At 43.5% G+C, this 17871-nt stretch overlaps 1 protein-coding gene across 2 annotated transcripts in view; it reads left to right on the forward strand.

Annotated features, from left to right (window-relative positions):
* Positions 1-17871, forward strand: part of ACAD10 (acyl-CoA dehydrogenase family member 10) — a 49003-nt gene that overhangs the window by 1526 nt on the left and 29606 nt on the right. For both annotated transcript variants that reach the window (XM_082668401.1, XM_082668400.1), the window contains exons 2-7: positions 3045-3244; positions 7142-7290; positions 8695-8889; positions 13128-13286; positions 13998-14157; positions 15652-15793. In XM_082668401.1, coding sequence (XP_082524527.1) covers positions 3058-3244; positions 7142-7290; positions 8695-8889; positions 13128-13286; positions 13998-14157; positions 15652-15793 — 992 coding nt within the window. In that variant the 5' untranslated portion in view covers positions 3045-3057. The remainder of the gene's footprint in view (positions 1-3044; positions 3245-7141; positions 7291-8694; positions 8890-13127; positions 13287-13997; positions 14158-15651; positions 15794-17871) is intronic.

Here is a 17871-nt window from a genome sequence, read left to right on the forward strand (position 1 = left end):
ACTAAACTATCTCTTTAATATGTGGAAACATACACTATGTGTGCATATTTATGAAAGCATAATTTAGATAGCAAATCTGCATCGTCATACTGATCTCATTCTGAGAGACAGAGAGAAGACATATTCTTTACGGTAGAGGAGGAAAATGCCAGTTGCAGAGAACTAGAATTATTCTCTAGAGATGGGAAAATTGGGCTTGTTACACTTCTTTGTAGCTGCCAATCACTATGCCTGCCCCCTATGTTCCCCTATTTTCTTTTTTTTTTAATCTTTAAATTTTATTTATTTATTTTTGGCTGCGTTGGGTCTTCGTTGCTGCGCGCGGGCTTTCTCTAGTTGTGGCGAGCGGGGGCTACTCTTCTTTGTGGGGCACGGGCTTCTCATTGCAGTGGCTTCTCTTCTTGCGGAGCATGGGCTCTAGGCACGTGGGCTTCAGTAGTTGTGGTACGTGGGCTCAGTAGTTGTGGCTCTCGGGCTCTAGAGTGCAGGCTAAGTAGTTGTGGCACACAGGCTTAGTTGCTCTGCGCCGTGTGGGATCTTCCCGGACCAGGGCTGAACCCGTGTCCCCTGCATTGGCAGGCGGATTCTTAACCACTGTGCCACCAAGCAAGGTTATCCCCTACTTTCTGAATCATCCAGTTTATTCATCCTTCCAACTCATGTTTCTACTGAGCATGTGTTATGTGTCTAGACACCATGCTAGGTCCTAGGGGATGGATATACAAAGATGAAGTAAGATAGGCCTTTCCTTAAGGAGCTGATAAGTAGAGGAGCATATAGAGTTGAAAACAGGAACTGTGTGATGGGGTAAGTGCCCTAGTGAAGGTATGGAGAAGAAGCAATGAGAGTGAAAAAAAAAAAAAAGTAGTTTCAGAATCTTCCAGGAAAAAGAAAGACTAGCCTCTCTAGAGGAGGTAAACCTGAGGCTGTGATGTAAAAAAGAGTGTAAATTTACCAGCAGATAAACAGGTGAAGACATTCCAGTCAGTGGGCATGTACCACGGAGGTACCAGGAGGTATGAGAAATCACAGCGCTAACCTGCTCCAAAGAGAGCATTGGGAAGTGGCTAGAACAGAACTATCATCTCTAGTTGGAAGGAAGAAGCAAGGTAGTTGTGGGAGCGTTGCCCACTTATCCATTAGCAGAATTATGAGGAGGACAGTGTCCTCAATGAGGATGAAAGTCAGCCTTTTAGGTCCAGAGACAGATTTCATCTCTGTTAAGCCCTCACAGAGAATGTGTTGACACTTTCAGGAGCCTATAAATAAATTTCTCCTTCCACCACTAACTTTGGCCATGGCGTAGGAACGTAGGTAAAACCCAAAATGCAAATCAGTCTTTACATTTTTAATTTCAGCATTCATGCCCCAATCCAGCAAATTTCCAATTACATAAGAAGCACATTATATTATCTTGAACATTTGCTTCTTAAGAATCCTTTCTTTAGGTGGCTGTCTGGCCAGATACAGTTATTTGATACCTTAATAAAGAATGGCGTTACAAATACTTCTAAAAAAAAGAAAAAGAATCCTTTCTTTAGGGACTTCCCTGGTGGTCCAGTGGTTAAGACTCGGTGCTCCCAATACAGGGGGCCATGTTGGATCCCTGGTCAGGGAACTAGATCCCGCATGCCGGCGCTAAAAATTCTGCATGTCGCAACGAAGACCCCACATGCAGCGCAGCCAAATAAATAAATAGTTTTTAAAAATGAATCCTTTCTTTAGAATCTTACAGAGTTTATTTAGTCCTTATGGTGGCACTGAAGTGACTCCCATGAACAGGCAGGCTGTCTTACCAACCTGTTTTGCTCTAACTTGCTTCTTAGTAAGCTTTTTAACCATAGACATCGCATGAGAAGCTTCAAGATTTTCAAGTGGAACTGACTGCAAATAGAATTTGGTTTAATTCTTTTGTTTTTTTCCCCAGGTTTTTATTTCAGACTTACAGAAAAGTTGAAGAATAGTACAGTGATCTCTCATATACCCTTCATCGTGTACCCTTCACCAAGATTGATTAATTATTAACATTTTGCCACATTTGATTTATGTCTATACATGTTTATATATCTATATACACGTGTACCTGTTATGTGTATTTTGGTTTTTTCCCGAACTTTTTGAAAGTAAGTTTAGAAAAGAGGCAATGGAGAACAATCAGGAGGACATTGCCCTGCTCTGTAGGAGGGGTGATGGTGTGGTGGCATCGCGAGCGCTAGGAGGAGGTGGGTACAGGGCATCCTGCTCATTGGTCTCTTCTGGTAGCCAGAAGAGGTTTCATGAAGGAAGTGACAGGTAAACTACAGCCTAAAGGACAATTTGCAATTAGCCACGTAACAGATGGAAGGGAGCATTCAGGCCAAGGAAACACCATACCCGAAGGCCTGGCAGCAGGAGGAGAGCATCATGTGTTTGAGGAAGCTGCCGTGGACCTGAGTGTCCCGATCACCCAGGTTAAGGTGAAATACAAGGGAGAGCTGCAGCCGAAAGGGGAGAGGCAGAACTCAGAGGGCCTTTTCAGGCAGGTTAAGGAACTGAGAGTTTATCTTGAGGACAGTGGGGGGCCACTGGAGGTTTTAAATGGGGTTAGGATATGATCAAATTTGCAATCTTGAATGATAACTGGTTGAAGTGCGAAGAAAGAATGAGGTTTGAGAAGAGGCAGGGGGACCAGTTAAGGGGCCGTTGCAAAGGTCCGTGGTTGAGATCACGCAGTGAGAGTGGAGAGAGGTAGATGGAGAGCTTCGGGAGGAAGGATGGGCCGCGCACAGCACCCGGAGCGGAGGTGTCTGGCTGGAGGACTGAGGGAAGTCGGGGTGAATCCAGTTTTCCAGCTTGGGCGGCTGGGAGAATGGTGGAGCCCTTTCCTGAGCCAAGGAACTTAGGCAAGGAGTGGTCAGGGAGGGCGGAGATCCTGCGTTCCTCTCTGGTGGTGTCTGAAGCGCTGGTTGGAGGTCAGAGGAGGTGTGCAGGTGCCACCTGAGCACCAGGGTGGAGGTCTGCTTGGAGGCAGTGACGGCAAACTATGTCCTGTGCCTTCTCCGCAGCCTCGGCCCCAACATGTGCCTAAGGCGGCTTTTGCAGTCTGCACAGCTCCAGCGGGCTTGGAGGGCAGTCTTCGTGAAACATGGCCAGGGCAGGCACCAGGGAGCCTGGCGATGGACACATTCTGGAGGCGGCACCTACAAAGCAGTGATTTTTGACATGGGCGGAGTTCTCATTCCTTCTCCAGGGAGAGTGGCTGCAGGTGAGCTCTTCATTCTACTTCACCTTTGGAGACTGCGGTGGGTAGGGGTGGGGGAAAGGAGGGTGGTGAGGGGAGATGGCAGTGTGTCCCAGTGGGAGCTATACTTGCTCTTCATCAAATTCCAAGCAACAGTTAGTGGCTGAGTATCTTGGGCAAATTATTTAACTGCTCTGAGTCTTAGTTTCCTCATCATTAAATTACGGCTGATGATAGTACCTACATCTTTGGGGTTGGAGGAGGGTTAAATGAGATTATTCATGGAGGGCACTTGATTAGCAGGGTGTGTGCTTGGCTCATCTGAAATTCTCAATAAATGATGAGCTGCTATTGTTGTTAATGTTATTGGTGGAATTTAACTACCTTTCCCTGAGAACTACTTCTGAATCCTGACATCCTCTCTGCCCGCCCCCCCACCCCCACCCCGTCCCCGCTTTGATCATAGCCTTTCCTTTTCCACCAACCTCCCTTCTAAACCTGCTTTTGCTACTACAAGATCAAATCGCTAGGCTCTGATCCTTCCTTTTTCAGCCCCTCCTGGTATTACCTTTTTACCCACTCAGTTCAACTGACTTAAGTGTGATTTGTTTGGCTTGAAGTGTTAGAAAACCTAACAAAACAGTGACTGAACCAAGACTGAAGTTAATTTCTTTTGCACGTGAAAGTCCAGGTATGTGGTCTGGGCCAGTGTGTTGCTCTGTGATGTCAGCGCCCTGGGCTCTTTTCATTGTGTTGCTGTGCTGTGAGTGCACTTCATTTCCACTTTCACCGCATGGGTCAGGCTTGGCTGCCTCACTTTCTGCCTTCACATCCCATTCCCAATCAGCAGGAAGGAAAAAGGACCAAACAGCTGTCCCTGTTCTTTTGACTTACTGTGGTTGCTGACTGGGCAGTTTTCTATGCTAAATCAACCCAGCTTCAGGTTTTCTGTGCCCCTGGCTGCAAAATTACCCAGCTCTGCTAACTGGTTAGGTGAGCTATTTTTTTTTTTTTTTTTAGCTCCAGCTGCAGTTGAGCCCTTAGCCTCTCTATTCCTCCACTCATATTCCTCTTGCATTCACTACAGGGCTGTTCCAAACTCCCCCCAGAGCCATCATACTTCCCCAGACCAAACCTTCATACTTGGCAGACAGCCAAGTCTCCTTTTACAGAGAACATAAAGATTACTTGGCAGGAATTTTCTCAGCTTTCTCCAGAACATCTTGAGAACCTATTCACTCCTTCCCACTGCCACTGCCTCTACACAAATTAGATTCCTAAATTCTCCCGCCTGTACTGGCACATCAGCCTCCTAACTCCTAACTCTACCTCTGGCCTTCTGGGTTTTGCACACAGTGCCTGGAACTGCCCTTCTGAAACACACATCTTATCCCTTCCCTCTCTTGCTTCAAATCCTTGAGTGCCTGCATTTTTTCACTTAGATTAAAACCGGAAGCTTTACCTGGTTCCAGGGCCTCTCACAACCAGCTCTCATGTCCTCTTGTCACACCATTTCCTATGTATGCCCACATTTCAGCTACCTTGGACTACCTGATGCTCTTTAAACTTGTCAAATGTATTTATACTCCTGTGCCTTTGCAAGTTCTGTTCTCTCTGATCAGAGCTACCCTTCCCTGCCTCCTCTGCCTTTTCAAATCCTGCTCATACTTTTAAATGGTATGTTATTCAGCAGTGCCTGGAATCTTTGGAGCACTTATTATTGACTTGTGTTTTTATTTTATATTTATAATGTTTTTGCCATGCCAAAATTTTCACTTTTGATGTCATCAAAATCATCTGTGTTTTTCTTTATGGCTTGCATGTTATGAGACTAGGCTAAGGAAGTCTTTGTTTTCTTCACATTCATAAAGACATTGCATATTGTTTTCTAACTTTTAGAGGGTTTTTTTTTCTGATTTGGGTATTTAGTCTGTTGGGAATTCATTTTTGTGATGGTGAGAAACAGGGATTTAATTAAATTTTTTCTATACAGAAACTCAGTTATGCCAACCTCATTATTAAATAGTTGGTGCTGAAAGGATATTTTTAAAAATACAAAGATACGCTGTATAGCACAGGGAACTCTCCTTCACTTTGCTGTATAGTAAAAACTGGGAACTCTCCTTCACTTTGCTGTATAGTAGAAACTAACACAACATTGTAAAACAACTTACCCCAATAAAAAATAAATAAATAAATAAAAGTGCACCTAAAAAAAAAATAATAATACAAAGACAAATTTCTTACTGTCACCTCCACGCCTCCCTGGTCAGTCCTAGGCTTCATTGGTTATCATTGTGAAAAGTTTGTTTATCCTTCCAAAAATTGCCTATATATACATGAGTGTGTGTGTGTGTGTGTGTGTGTGTGTGTGTGTGTGTGTGTAAACTGTGTCTACACAGATTGGGCCACACTGTACACACTGTTATGTACCTTTCCTTTTTTCTGACCCAGTAGAATATCTTGCCAAATTTTCCACATCAGTAGGCATAGGTCTAGTTAAGGGATTAGCAAACTATTTCTGTCAAGGGCACTAGATGGGCTTCACGAGCCATACAGTCTCTGTATGACTTTACTATTGGAGCCAGCAACAGCCATAGACAATAGTAAACAAGTAGGTGTGGTTGTGTTCCAATAAAACTTTATTTACAAAAACAGATGGGAGACAGATTTGGCCCCCAGGCCATAATTTGCCAACCGTTGGCCTAGTTTATACATTTTAACATCTACGAGGTGTTCCGTCATATGGATGTACCATGGTTGATTTAACAAGCCCTTTAGTAACGTGCATGTAAGTTTCTAGTTTTTATTGTGAGCAGTTCTGCACAACAGCCGTGTACATAATCTTTGCTTACTTTTATAAATATATCTGTGGGAGAAATTCCTGGAAGCAGAATTACTACATCAAATGTAAATGTGTATTTAAAATGTTGCGCTGCATAGAGGTTGTATTTGTTTACACCCCCATCAACAGCATAGGAGAGTGCCCCTTTCCTTGCATGCTTGCCAGCTCTAAGATCCTAAAAAATGCTCTAACTTTAGTTCTAAAATTAAAGATGTATTATTATTATTATTTGGATTCAGTTTTAAAAGTCCTGTTATTCTCAAAAGACGTACTGAATTGGTCACATTGGCGATTTCTGAAGAATGGGATTGCTTTGTCATTTAACTTTCTTTTTTATACCTTTCTATATTGTCTGAAATATTTTCAATGCACAGGTACTACATTAAACAAAAGATATGTGCTAATGTATATTATTGATATATCTTAGATATAATTATGAATGCTGTATATATTTTTGCCCCATAGCAGGTATATTATACAAAGAGAAAACACCCTTGTACAAGAAAAAGTAACCCCTGTCCCAGTGTTCCCAGTATACACAATAATAATCCATCCACTGCCTTAGCTCTTTATGGACAGAATTTTGTTCTTTATTTCTCAAAGACAGCGCCCCCACAGGTGAATGTCTCAGTGTGCCAGCTACACTGCTCTGAAGGATTACTATGGTTTACAAAATGAAGGGCTTGTCTTGGAGTGCTGTCAGAATCTGCTTTATTCCCTAATGCACTTCCTTACCATGTGCCATGACTGTGTGAGTGACCTAATATATATGAACCAGCCAATGAGAGACCAGGGAAGAAAATTCGTACTGCAGCGTCCAGAGTCATCTCAAAGTGGTGGTACGGACCTGACGCTTGGCACCAATGTCCCCTCAGTTACACAGATTATTATTGCTGTTCCTTTGGAGGTCCAAGCTGAGATTTTCCATTTCCTGAATTTGTCTGAATTCCCAATGGAACCCACTTGGCACCACAGTGATGCCACAGGAACTTGTATGGTCCTTCCCCTGCTCCCCAAACCCCAGCTGTTTGTCCATACATTACTGTTTCACTTACCATATGTTTTACTTCCGGTAGAATGGGAGGTACAGAATCATATCCCTTCCGGAACTATATTGAAGGCCTTGATCTCAGGTGGTGAAAATGGGCCCTGGATGAAATTTATGAGAGCAGAGATAACAACAGAGGATTTCCTACAAGAATTTGGGAGACTTTGCTCTGAAATTGTGAGTGATAAACATACTTGAATTTCCATATTCTTTTTGCCTAGAATAGTGGATGCAACACTTATCCATTAAGTTGGTTAAACTAAAAATAAAGAAGGGAAAACCTAATTACCTGTTATAAGATTTTAAGCTATTTCTTCCATCCCCAGGTACTCAATTTTAACTACACGAATGAAAAAGTAAAAATATTACATACTAGGCCTCTCCATCAGTTACTGTTCATCTGAAGCTGGAGTTGTATAATGGCTTTGATCAGAAAGCTTGTTTAATGCAGTAATAACATTGAGCCTTTCTCTGGAAAGGCTCTGCATTCTAAGCTCTTTATTTGTATTAACTCATGTACCTTCACAATAACCCTGCTAACATATAATTTAAGATATAATAAAGTTCTGTGGATAGATGGTGGTTTTGGTTACATAACAGTGAATGTACTTAATGTCACCCAAAGTGGTTAAAATAGTAAATTTGATGTTATGTGTTTTTACCTCAATTTTAAATAAATGAATAAATATTTAAATATATGTATAGAAAACATTCTGCTAAGTGACAGAAAGAAGCCAACCCAAAAGACCACATATTGTATGATTCCACTTATTTGAAATGTCTAGAACAGGTAAATCTATAGAAACAGAAAATAGAGTTGTTATTTTCTAGGACTGGGAGTATTGGGGTGTCGGGGGGGAATGGGTAACGACTGCTAATGGGTATGGGATTTCTTTTCAGGGTGACGAAAATGTTCTAAAACGGATTGTGTTGATAGTTGCACAACTTTGTGAATATATTAAAAAGCGTTGAATTTTACAGTTTGAATGGGTCAGTTGGGTGGTATGTGAATTGCATTTCAATAAAGCTGTTGTAAAATGTGCATGTATATCAGAATAGCAGACCTGGCCTTGCAGATTTTGAAACGTGATAAAATAAGAGTTTTCAAAACCCACAGAGATTGAATTTAAAAACACAAAAATTGATCAGAAACTGACACTCAGTTCGTAATGGTGAAGTTGAGGCAATGCAGAATCATCAAATGTCTCTGGATCATTAAAAATTAAGTTACATCTGCTTAATACACTTATAGAGTTTAATGTACCTCTTAGGGTCTTCTGAATCTTTTTAAAATTGACAATGAGTGAGTGAAATAAAGAACTCATTTAACTGGAATACTGATATAAATAGCTCCATTCCCTAACCACTCTAACTCTAATTCTAAGCCACTTTTTACAACCTTATATACAAAGTTCTGCACAAGGGCTGAGGGAGGGAATTCCTTTTGGCAGCAAGCCAAAGGCCTGGGGTCCTACACCAGGTAGTGGTAGGAAGCCAGGAATATGTGTTTTTCTGTGTCGGTGACAAGCTGTTCTTACTCTTAATGATGGCTGGTTCTCCTCTCCCCTCCCCCATTCTTAGTCAAAGACCTCCGTGCCCCTGGACTCCTTTTTCTCTCTGCTGACCAGTGAGCGAGTGGCAAAGCCGTTCCCAGTGATGACTGAGGCCATAACTCAGATTCGGGCTAAAGGCCTTCAGACTGCAGTCTTGAGCAATAATTTTTATCTTCCCAATGGGAAGAGCTTTCTGCCCCTGGACCGGAAACAGTTTGATGTGGTAAGTGATCCGGAATAATCTGAATCAAGTCTGTGTCCTTGCTTCAGGATGCAGCATTAGTGCTGCCTCTCAGCAGATCTGGAGTGAATGGGTTTTTTATTCACACACTTGACTCAGTTAGGACTAAACATAACAGGTGGGAAACAAGACTTGTAAAATATCACTGAGCTCTCAGCAAGGTCAGTCATTTATGGGCTTTGATAACTGATTGAAACCTCAGCTTTCAAGACTCCCTTTCATTCTGGAGTTGAACCTTAGTCATCAGATAACACATGCACTTTCGTCAGCCCTCACCTCTTAACGGGCCCTTTGACCTTTTCTCTTCAAAGACCAACCCCATTGCCCTCTATTTCTGTGGCATTAATCCTTAGACCAGTGCTGTGCAAACAAACCCACTGCAGTAAGGGAAATGTCCAGTATGGTTGCTACTAGTCACATACAGCTATTAAACACTTGAAATGTGGCTAATGGCTCTGAGGAATTCTATTTCATTTCAACTTAAATGTAAATAATCACATATGGCTAGTGGCTACCGTATGGGACAGCACATGAAGGGCTAGACTATGAAAGTACCTGAGAAGATTCCGAGTCAGGAGATGGTCTTCTGTGCCAGGAGGTTACTTCTGTGAAAGACTCCCCATTTCCCTAAGAGAAAGTATATCGTTATCCTGGGGCAGATATGAATTACTGAATTATTGACTTGCCTAAACTTCATTCGGTTGGAAAACTCTTTCTCATTAAGCAGTGACTGTGCCAGGCACTGGCTAGGCATGAGGGGATACTGTGTTCAGTGTGACGGACACAAGCCCTGCCCTCTGGAATATGCATTTGCCATATTTCAGGTTGTCAGTCGCTACATGTGGCTAGTGGCTACTGTGTCGGACAGGACAGTATAGCATTTCCATCATTGTAGAAAGTCCTATTGGATAGTGCTATTTTAGAATGTCAAATCTAGTTGGATTGACAGGCAGAAAATTCAGAGCACAAATATGGGAAATTAACGACCCAACCTAATGCTCTTTTCACCTCCCACCTCCTCATTCCTCCTGTACAAAGCCAGTCAGAGATAGAGTTCTCTTCCCTCTGCACAGCTGCCTGGCTCCTTGCCCACTTTAATTGTTGGTTTCCCCGCTTGTCCACAGCACAGCCCTCCTCCAAGCATCCTCCCCTTCTGGTGCTCAGGGACCTCAGCCGGATTTGAATCCTGTCTTGCAGCTTGCTATAAGCAGTAGCTTTGATTCTCTGAACCTCGGTTTCCTCACCTGTAGTTCAGGAGTAGGAATTTTCTTTGTTTAGGGTAGCTGTGTGGATCCCAGAGTATAATGCATGCAAAGCACTTTACAGAGTGCCTGGCAGATAGGTAAGTATGCAATACGTTGTAATTATTTTCAGAAATTCCTTCCCTCCAGTGTGGCTATGGGGATATATCTTCATCTGGACAAAATCAGTTGGCCAGGCTCGTATTGGGCCCTTCAACTATGTAGGGACTTGTGAGCTTCTTTAAAACAATGGACTTGTTTATTCAGGCTTCACAGGCTCTCTGGCGTGTGCTTTTCAGATCCATTTTCATATTCTATGTCTGCAGGAGACCTGGAGTTTTGAAAATCTGTTTCCTCAAGAGCAAGGGTTTACATTTTTGTTCTCTAAAGCTATAAGGAAAAAAATTATTTTGGTAGAAGTAAAGCTAATGGAACCATTCCTGTGATCCCCATCATCCCTGGAGGCTGTTCCTGAACTTTTCAATGTCACAGAAATCTGTTTCTTCTGACGTGTATGTGGCTTTTAAATTTTGTTCATCTACTTTGTTTTTGGTTTTTTTTTTTCAGTATGGATGTTTTATATCTGAAATTTTGCTTGTGTCCAGGTGTAAGCAATGGGTAATGTCTTTTTTTGTGGTTTTTTTGGCTGTGTTGGGTCTTAATTGTGGCACGCGGGTTTCTCTCTAGTTGTGGCACGTGGACTCCAGAGAGCACGGGCTCAGTAGCTGCCACACGCGGGCTCTCTAGTTGTGGCGCACAGGCTTAGTTGCCCCGTGGCATGTGGGATCTTAGTTCCCCGACCAGGAATCAAACCCATGTCCCCTGCATTGAGAAGCGGATTCTTAACCACTGGACCACCAGGGAAGTCCCCATCTACTTTGTTTTTTAAGTAAAAACTTTTACATTATTATTATTTTTTTTTGTAAAGAACACATGATGTAAGATTTACCATCCTAGGGGTTTCCCTGGTGGCGCAGTGGTTAAGAATCTGCCTGCCAGTGCGGGGGACACAGGTTCGAGCTCTGGTCCAGGCAGATCCCACATGCCACGGAGCAACTAAGCCCGTGTGCCACAACTACTGAGCCGGCGTTCTAGAGCCCGTGAGCCACACTACTGAGCCTGCGCACCACAACTACTGAAGCCTGCGTACCTAGAGCCCGTGCTCCACAACAAGAGAAGCCACTGCAGTGAGAAGCCCGTGCACCACAGCGAAGAGTAGCCCCTGCTCACCGCATCTAGAGAACGCCCGTGTGCAGCAACAAAGACCCAACACAGTCAAAAATAAATCAATAAATAAATTTATTTTTTAAAAAAAGTAAATAAAAAATGCTAATGTAGTACAATGAAAAAGAAAAGATTTACCATCCTAGCCATTTTTAATTATACAGGACAGTAATTTTAGGTATATTCACATTGTTGTGAAACACAACCCCAGAAATTTTTCATCTGGCAAAATAGAACACAAGAAGTCCAGGGATCTTATCCAGTTTAAATCTCAGGAATTTTTTCACGTCTGCAAATGTACTCACCTATGAGAGGAGGTGTCTGCTTGGCAGACTTGGCCCTGACCCCCAGGGTTTGCTCCCCCTCTCCTCTTGTCTCGGCTGGTACAGCTGTGCTGCTTTCCTGTCGCATGATGCCTTTATTGGTGTCTGAAACACCTGGCTTCTCTGCTACCCACTGTTGACGTTTTCTTTAGAAGGAGCTTCTTTGTCTTTTAGCTCATTCAGGTCCTTAGGAGACCAGGAAGAGTCAGTAACTTATTCAGAACATTTATTTGTCTGAAAAGGCAGTTCTCCTCTAACCTTGAACAATGGGAGTTTGGAGGAGAGGGAGGGGCCCTCAGGTTTGTCCTTGGTCTTGGAGAGCGAGGGTCAATTCAGGAGTGACTGAGGGAGTTAGTTCTATTCTTTGGGCAGACCAGAGGGTATTGGTTACAGGCCTCTATGGACGTTTTAGGCCTGCTCACAGGAGATCAAGCCATGGGGACAGTGTCAGAGGACTTGGGGTTGCTGGATCAGAGGTAGCCTGACACTGAGACAGCTGTTTCAGGGTTCTCCTGAACACTCAGCAGCACCCCACCGGTTCTGGATCAGATACAGGTTGAAGCAAGGCTGTCAGGATACAGGAGGCTCTTTGCATGAAAGGGAACCATGTCTTTGCCACTGACGATCTCTTTGGTGTTAGCCCTCCTGTGGGATTTATCTGTCTAGGCTGAGTACAGCTGTTTGTTTTTTAGCTTCTGAAGTATGGACATTAAAGTCATGTTTCTTTTATAACGGTAAACAGCGCCTTCTTTCTGAGAAAATGGTGAAATACTTTCCCTAAAACTGAAACGTGCAGCTTTTCTGTGCATTCACAATACCCAACATTAGCAAACTGCTATGTCATTTCGGAGCACACTGAAGTTCACTAAGTTTCCCAGCTACCGTTAAGATAGGTAAGATGGGGCTTCCCTGGTGGCGCAGTGGTTGAGAGTCCGTCTGCCGATGCAGGGGACACGGGTTCGTGCCCCGGTCCGGGAAGATCCCACGTGCCGTGGAGTGGCTGGGCCCGTGAGCCATGGCCGCTGAGCCTGCGCGTCCGGAGCCTGTGCTCCGCAACGGGAGAGGCCACAACAGTGAGAGGCCCATGTACTGCAAAGAAAAAAAAAAAAAAAAAGATAGGTAAGATGACTGTTAGTGTTTCCTGACTACGAACCTGAAGCCCATAGTGCCTTCGCTGTTTGCACAAGGTCACTCACTGTGTCTGAACCAGAACTTTGGTTTTCTGAATCTTCCCTCAGGTTGTAACCCAGTATTTCCAAATCACTCCTCTTAAAAAAGCAACATCATTTTATATCATGACACTCTTAAGTTACTTGTTATAACGAATCTCCACTGCCTTCCTTCTGCTCTGCTTTTCAGAAAATATACTGGGTGTACGTGGGAACACCACTTTTAGGGACATTCATCTCTCCTTCCTGTCCCTCCCTCTCAGGTTGTGGAATCCTGCCTGGAAGGTGTCTGCAAGCCAGACGCCAGGATGTACAAGCTGTGCTTGGAGCGGCTAGGCCGGCAGCCTTCTGAGTCCATCTTTCTGGATGATCTTGGGCCGAATCTAAAAGCAGCTGCCAGCCTTGGTATTCACATCATTAAGGTAAAGGTCACTGTTTTTTGAACCCCTGTTGTGCCCCAGGCACTAGTGTAAGCATCTCTACGCAGTCCTCTTACACTCATAGTTGCAGTTGCCTCTGGTGGTTTTCACCCATGCTGCCATAGTCTTTTTAGTTTTTATTGATTATGAAATCTAGGTGACTAGCCACTTGTATTTTCAATAGGAAGTAATAAGGCAGAATGAGAAAAGAGTTACACAGGGAGGTGAATGGCAGGCTTAAGACATTTCGGGTGACAGCTCTGCTGGCCTGGTGATGCTGCTCTGGGTGGGGACCCAGCAGCTACCAGACACACGGGCCACCCCAATGCTTTGAAGCAGGAGAAGCCACGTTGGCGGTGGGGGTCTCTGTCTAGCTTTCTGCATTTGGGTTTTTGTTATTAGCTGACAGGCCCGTAGGGACAGAGTGGACACTACACACAATATTCTGCCCTCCTGGCACAAGGGAGTATCATTCAGTCTTAACCGGCACTCTTCCCAGCAGATAAGAAAGTTTAATGTGGTTAGGAATTAAATGGGAGGAGGAAACTCATTCTGGGGCTTTCTCATGAGCTGACTCCCCTGGCTGCAAAGTCCTTGCTCAGAGAACTGACTTCTTCTATATTTCCCTCTAAGAAAGTACCCTCTCAGAGAACAGGCAGGAGGGTGGGGCAGGGTTGACTGGGTGTCCATGATCAGTATTCTCTGTGAAACCAGGTTCATGACCCAGAGACTGCAGTAAAGGAACTGGAAACTCTTCTGGGTTTTCCGTTGAGAATGGCTGTTCCAAACACTCGCCCTGTGAGAAAGACGATGGAAATTCCCAAGGACTCCTTGGAGAAGCACCTCAAAGACTTACTGGGGACCCAAGCCACAGGTAGTTAAGCTTCTGCATTTTGGTAAAGGCTAGGCTTTCAGTCTGGTTCTCACTTTCAGTCCTTAGTGGAATATGCTGGAGACAAAGACGCCATGTGGTGAAGCAAATAGCCAGTGGGCTCAGTGAGCCCATGGACCTGAGTGCTGCTCTGTTTTGCTTGGGAAAAAGCACTGACTTCCTTTTTTACGGATCCCCAAAGTGTACTTGGCCCTTGTTCCATGTGAGAGTGTGGTGTGGCAGCAATCGCCTGCAAAGGGCTGTCCCGGAGGAGAGGAACTTGCAGTATGTGCCCAGGGGTGTTTGAGTGTTTCTAATATTTTTGAGATGACAGCCTGTTTTGTGAAGGTGACTTAAAAGTTGCACGAATTTAAAATGTGACAAGCCGTCTCTATCTCTTCAAAGGAACCTCTAGCTCCTTCTTCACATTCCATCCTCAGAAAAACAGGTGCCTCATGACCTTTTTCTTTTTAAATTTATTTTATTAAAGTATAGTTGCATGAACTTTTGAAGAAATTTCTACCTGGTGATAAAGTTTGATCCTTGAAAGTACTTTTTTTAATTTAATTTATTTTTTTATACAGCAGGTTCTTATTAGTCATCCATTTTATACATATTTGTCCATCCCAATCTCCCAATTCATCCCACCACCACCACCCCCCGCCACTTTCCCCCCTTGGTGTCCATACGTTTGTTCTCTACATCTGTGTCTCTATTTCTGCCCTGCAAACCGGTTCATCTGTACCATTTGAAAGTACTCTTTGTATGTAGCTTCGCATGAGGATTTTTTTCCAGTGATGGGATTGTTCTTAGAGCCTCTGCAAAGCTGAGGGACCCTTTCTGATGAGACCAGCTAAGTCAGGCAAACTCCCATTTCCTGCGAATCTGTGTGTAGAGTTCATCTCATTGTGAAGACTAGGGTTAACTAGGCTGTTTCTGCAAGGGAGCCTCAGAGTTTAGCCTGCTGGGGTGGGAAACGCATCTCCTGAAAGCAGCTTTGGCTCGAGCTGCAGGCCTCTGCATAGCTCCTTTCAGCTGTCACGTCATTGTCAGGCGTGGTGTGGCCGGGTATGGGGTGAGGGGCACACTTTTCAAGTGAGGGCACTTTTCATCCTCGGCTTAAAGCATTCCATTTAGCAAGATGGGTTTCCATGACTGTGCTTGTGTTTTACAAACAGAACTAAAAGACTTTTCTTTACGGAGCAGGAGTTGGCAAGAAGGACAAAATTGGACACCTGCACAAAGTGAAAATTGTCATGGTGTAAATCCAGTGGCCTTTGCCACACCATAGTGTGATATTCTGGACTCGAGCTGGAGGTGGGGGGTATGCCTGGGACGCAGTCACGTCTGGTACCCCGGGAGGAGCTGCTTTCCTGACAGATCATTCCAAATCAGGGCGCTCCGCATCCACATGCAGTACTCGTTAGAAAGAAAGAATGTCTGTCCACATTTGTCCTCCAGAGCTGGTCTGAGTTTTCCTTGCTTTCAAACTTGCAGGCCCATTGGAACTCCTTCAGTTTGATCACGGGCAGTCAAATCCCACCTACTACATCAGGCTGGCTAAACATCAGCTGGTTCTGAGGAAGAAACCGCCAGGGACACTGCTCCCGTCCGCACATGCAATAGAGAGGGAGTTCAGGTAAATTCTCAGAGCTGGGGGCGTGCTTGCCATCTCCAGCCATCCCCGGCCTCCGCAGCCCAGCCCCTGAGCTGGCCTATCAGCACTCCATTAAAGTGCCTTGAGACATTTAAAATTACAAGTGTGACTCTCCAAAATTATTTCTGATAAGAACATGTCACCTAATTTTATTCGGGAGCTTGTTTTCTCTTTTCTCTACCTAAACCTCTAGGAGACTAGACTTTTTTTGAGCCTCTATTAAGTGCGGTCATAGCCCAAGGAGGCATGGCCGTGAGTTGATAGTTATTGAAACCTGGGGTTCCTTATATGAATCCCTCTACTTTTATGTATGTTTGATATTTTTCATAATAAAATGTTTAAAACGATAAATGTATTACAACCCATCCAAAATAAAATCTTTTGCTTTGTGAATAGGAAAATTTAAACATAGTAGATTGAAAAACACTAGCTCCAGACTCTTGGACGGTGAGTGGCCATGCGATGACTGGACTCCAGAGTGGGGCTTCCGCTCCTGGACGGCTTTCTCTTCCTCTTCCGCCTTCCTTCCAGCCTATCATGTTCTGCAGAAGGAAAGTTGCAGGGAGTAGAAGGAAAATGTGATTGCGGCTCCTGGCCTCTTCTTTCTCACCATTTACTGTCTCCCCTCTGACTTTTTGGTTCCTTGAATCTGACTTAAGTGTTACAGGGACTGATGACTGACATTTATGAAGCCTTCAGGGTTCGTTTATGAAGCCTACAGGAAGAAACCTGTAGCTATTTGTGAGCATTCCTAAATGTGCCCATGTGATAGTGAGTGTGTGCTTGTAGAAGAGAAACCCTGAAATGCAAAACTCCCACTGTCTCTGTGCCTCCTGCTTGTGAACTCTCACCAACTTCCTAGCGTACTGAGGAATTCTGGAGTGTTAGAAGGACATCGAAAAATCCAAGAATGCACAGAATTTCCGTTTTAGTAAAGGAATAAAATGTGCATTTGAAGATGAAATGTGTATGGTATCTGCTTATAAAATGCCAAATCAAATTTGGAAAACTGGGAAAACAGTATAACATAATTTATAAAAACCTCAGGGTAGTCATACTTTTATACCTATTAATTCCAATAGGGGATCTCTCTTTAAAAAAATAGTTCTAAATAGGGAGAGAAGCTTTATGCATTAATATGCTCACTGCAGTGTAGTTTATAATAAAAAAATTGGAAACCTACAGGTACAATAAATGAGTAATGATTATGCAAACCTTGGTATTTCTGCTTGTTGGAACAATAACAATAATAGCTAACATTTACTGAGTGTTTAGTATGTGTCAGGCACTAAATAAATGCTTTGAATATACTGTTAATTCAAACCATTCTCACAACTCCCTGATATGGTCCTAATATGATCTCCATTTTATAGATGAGGACAGTGAAGCTTAAAGAAGTTAAGCAACATGCCTAGTGACACACATCTAGTATGTGAGTGATGGAGTCTGGCTTCACACCCAGGGCTGGTAGGGTCACACCCAGGGTATGATTCCATACCCCAGTCTTAATGATTATGTTGTTATTGCAGCCAATAAAAGGATGTCTATAATAAAATTAAAATGTGTATAATAAAATTTTTTTCCTTTTTGGCCACCCATTGTGCCTTGGGGGATCTTAGTTCTCCAACCAGGGACTGAACCCAGGCCATGGCAGTGAAAGTGCGGAGTCCTAACCACTGGACCACCAGGGGACTCTGCCGAAAATAAAATTTTAATGTAGCAAAAACAGATAGAAACTATATATATCTTAACTATGTTTTTTGTAAAGACTTGTACATTGAAACAAAAATATTGGAAAGGAACACACCAAAATGTTTACCCTGGTCATGTTTGGGTAGTTTGTTAGTACAAATTGTAAGTGACAGAAATCCACCTAGCCTTACTTAAGCATTCAAAAAAAAGAAAGGAGGAGAAGTGGTAAAATGTATTGGCTTCATTATCTAAACCTTTCAGGTATGGCTGGATCCAGGGGCCCAAATAATGTCACCAGGACCCATTCATTCTCTGTCTCCATCTCTCAACACTTCCCTCCTTGATAACCACAGTGAACATTCCAGCAT

Source organism: Grampus griseus, assembly GCF_964374135.1.
Source record: "Grampus griseus genome assembly, chromosome: 12".
Classification (NCBI taxonomy): Eukaryota; Metazoa; Chordata; class Mammalia; order Artiodactyla; family Delphinidae; genus Grampus; species Grampus griseus.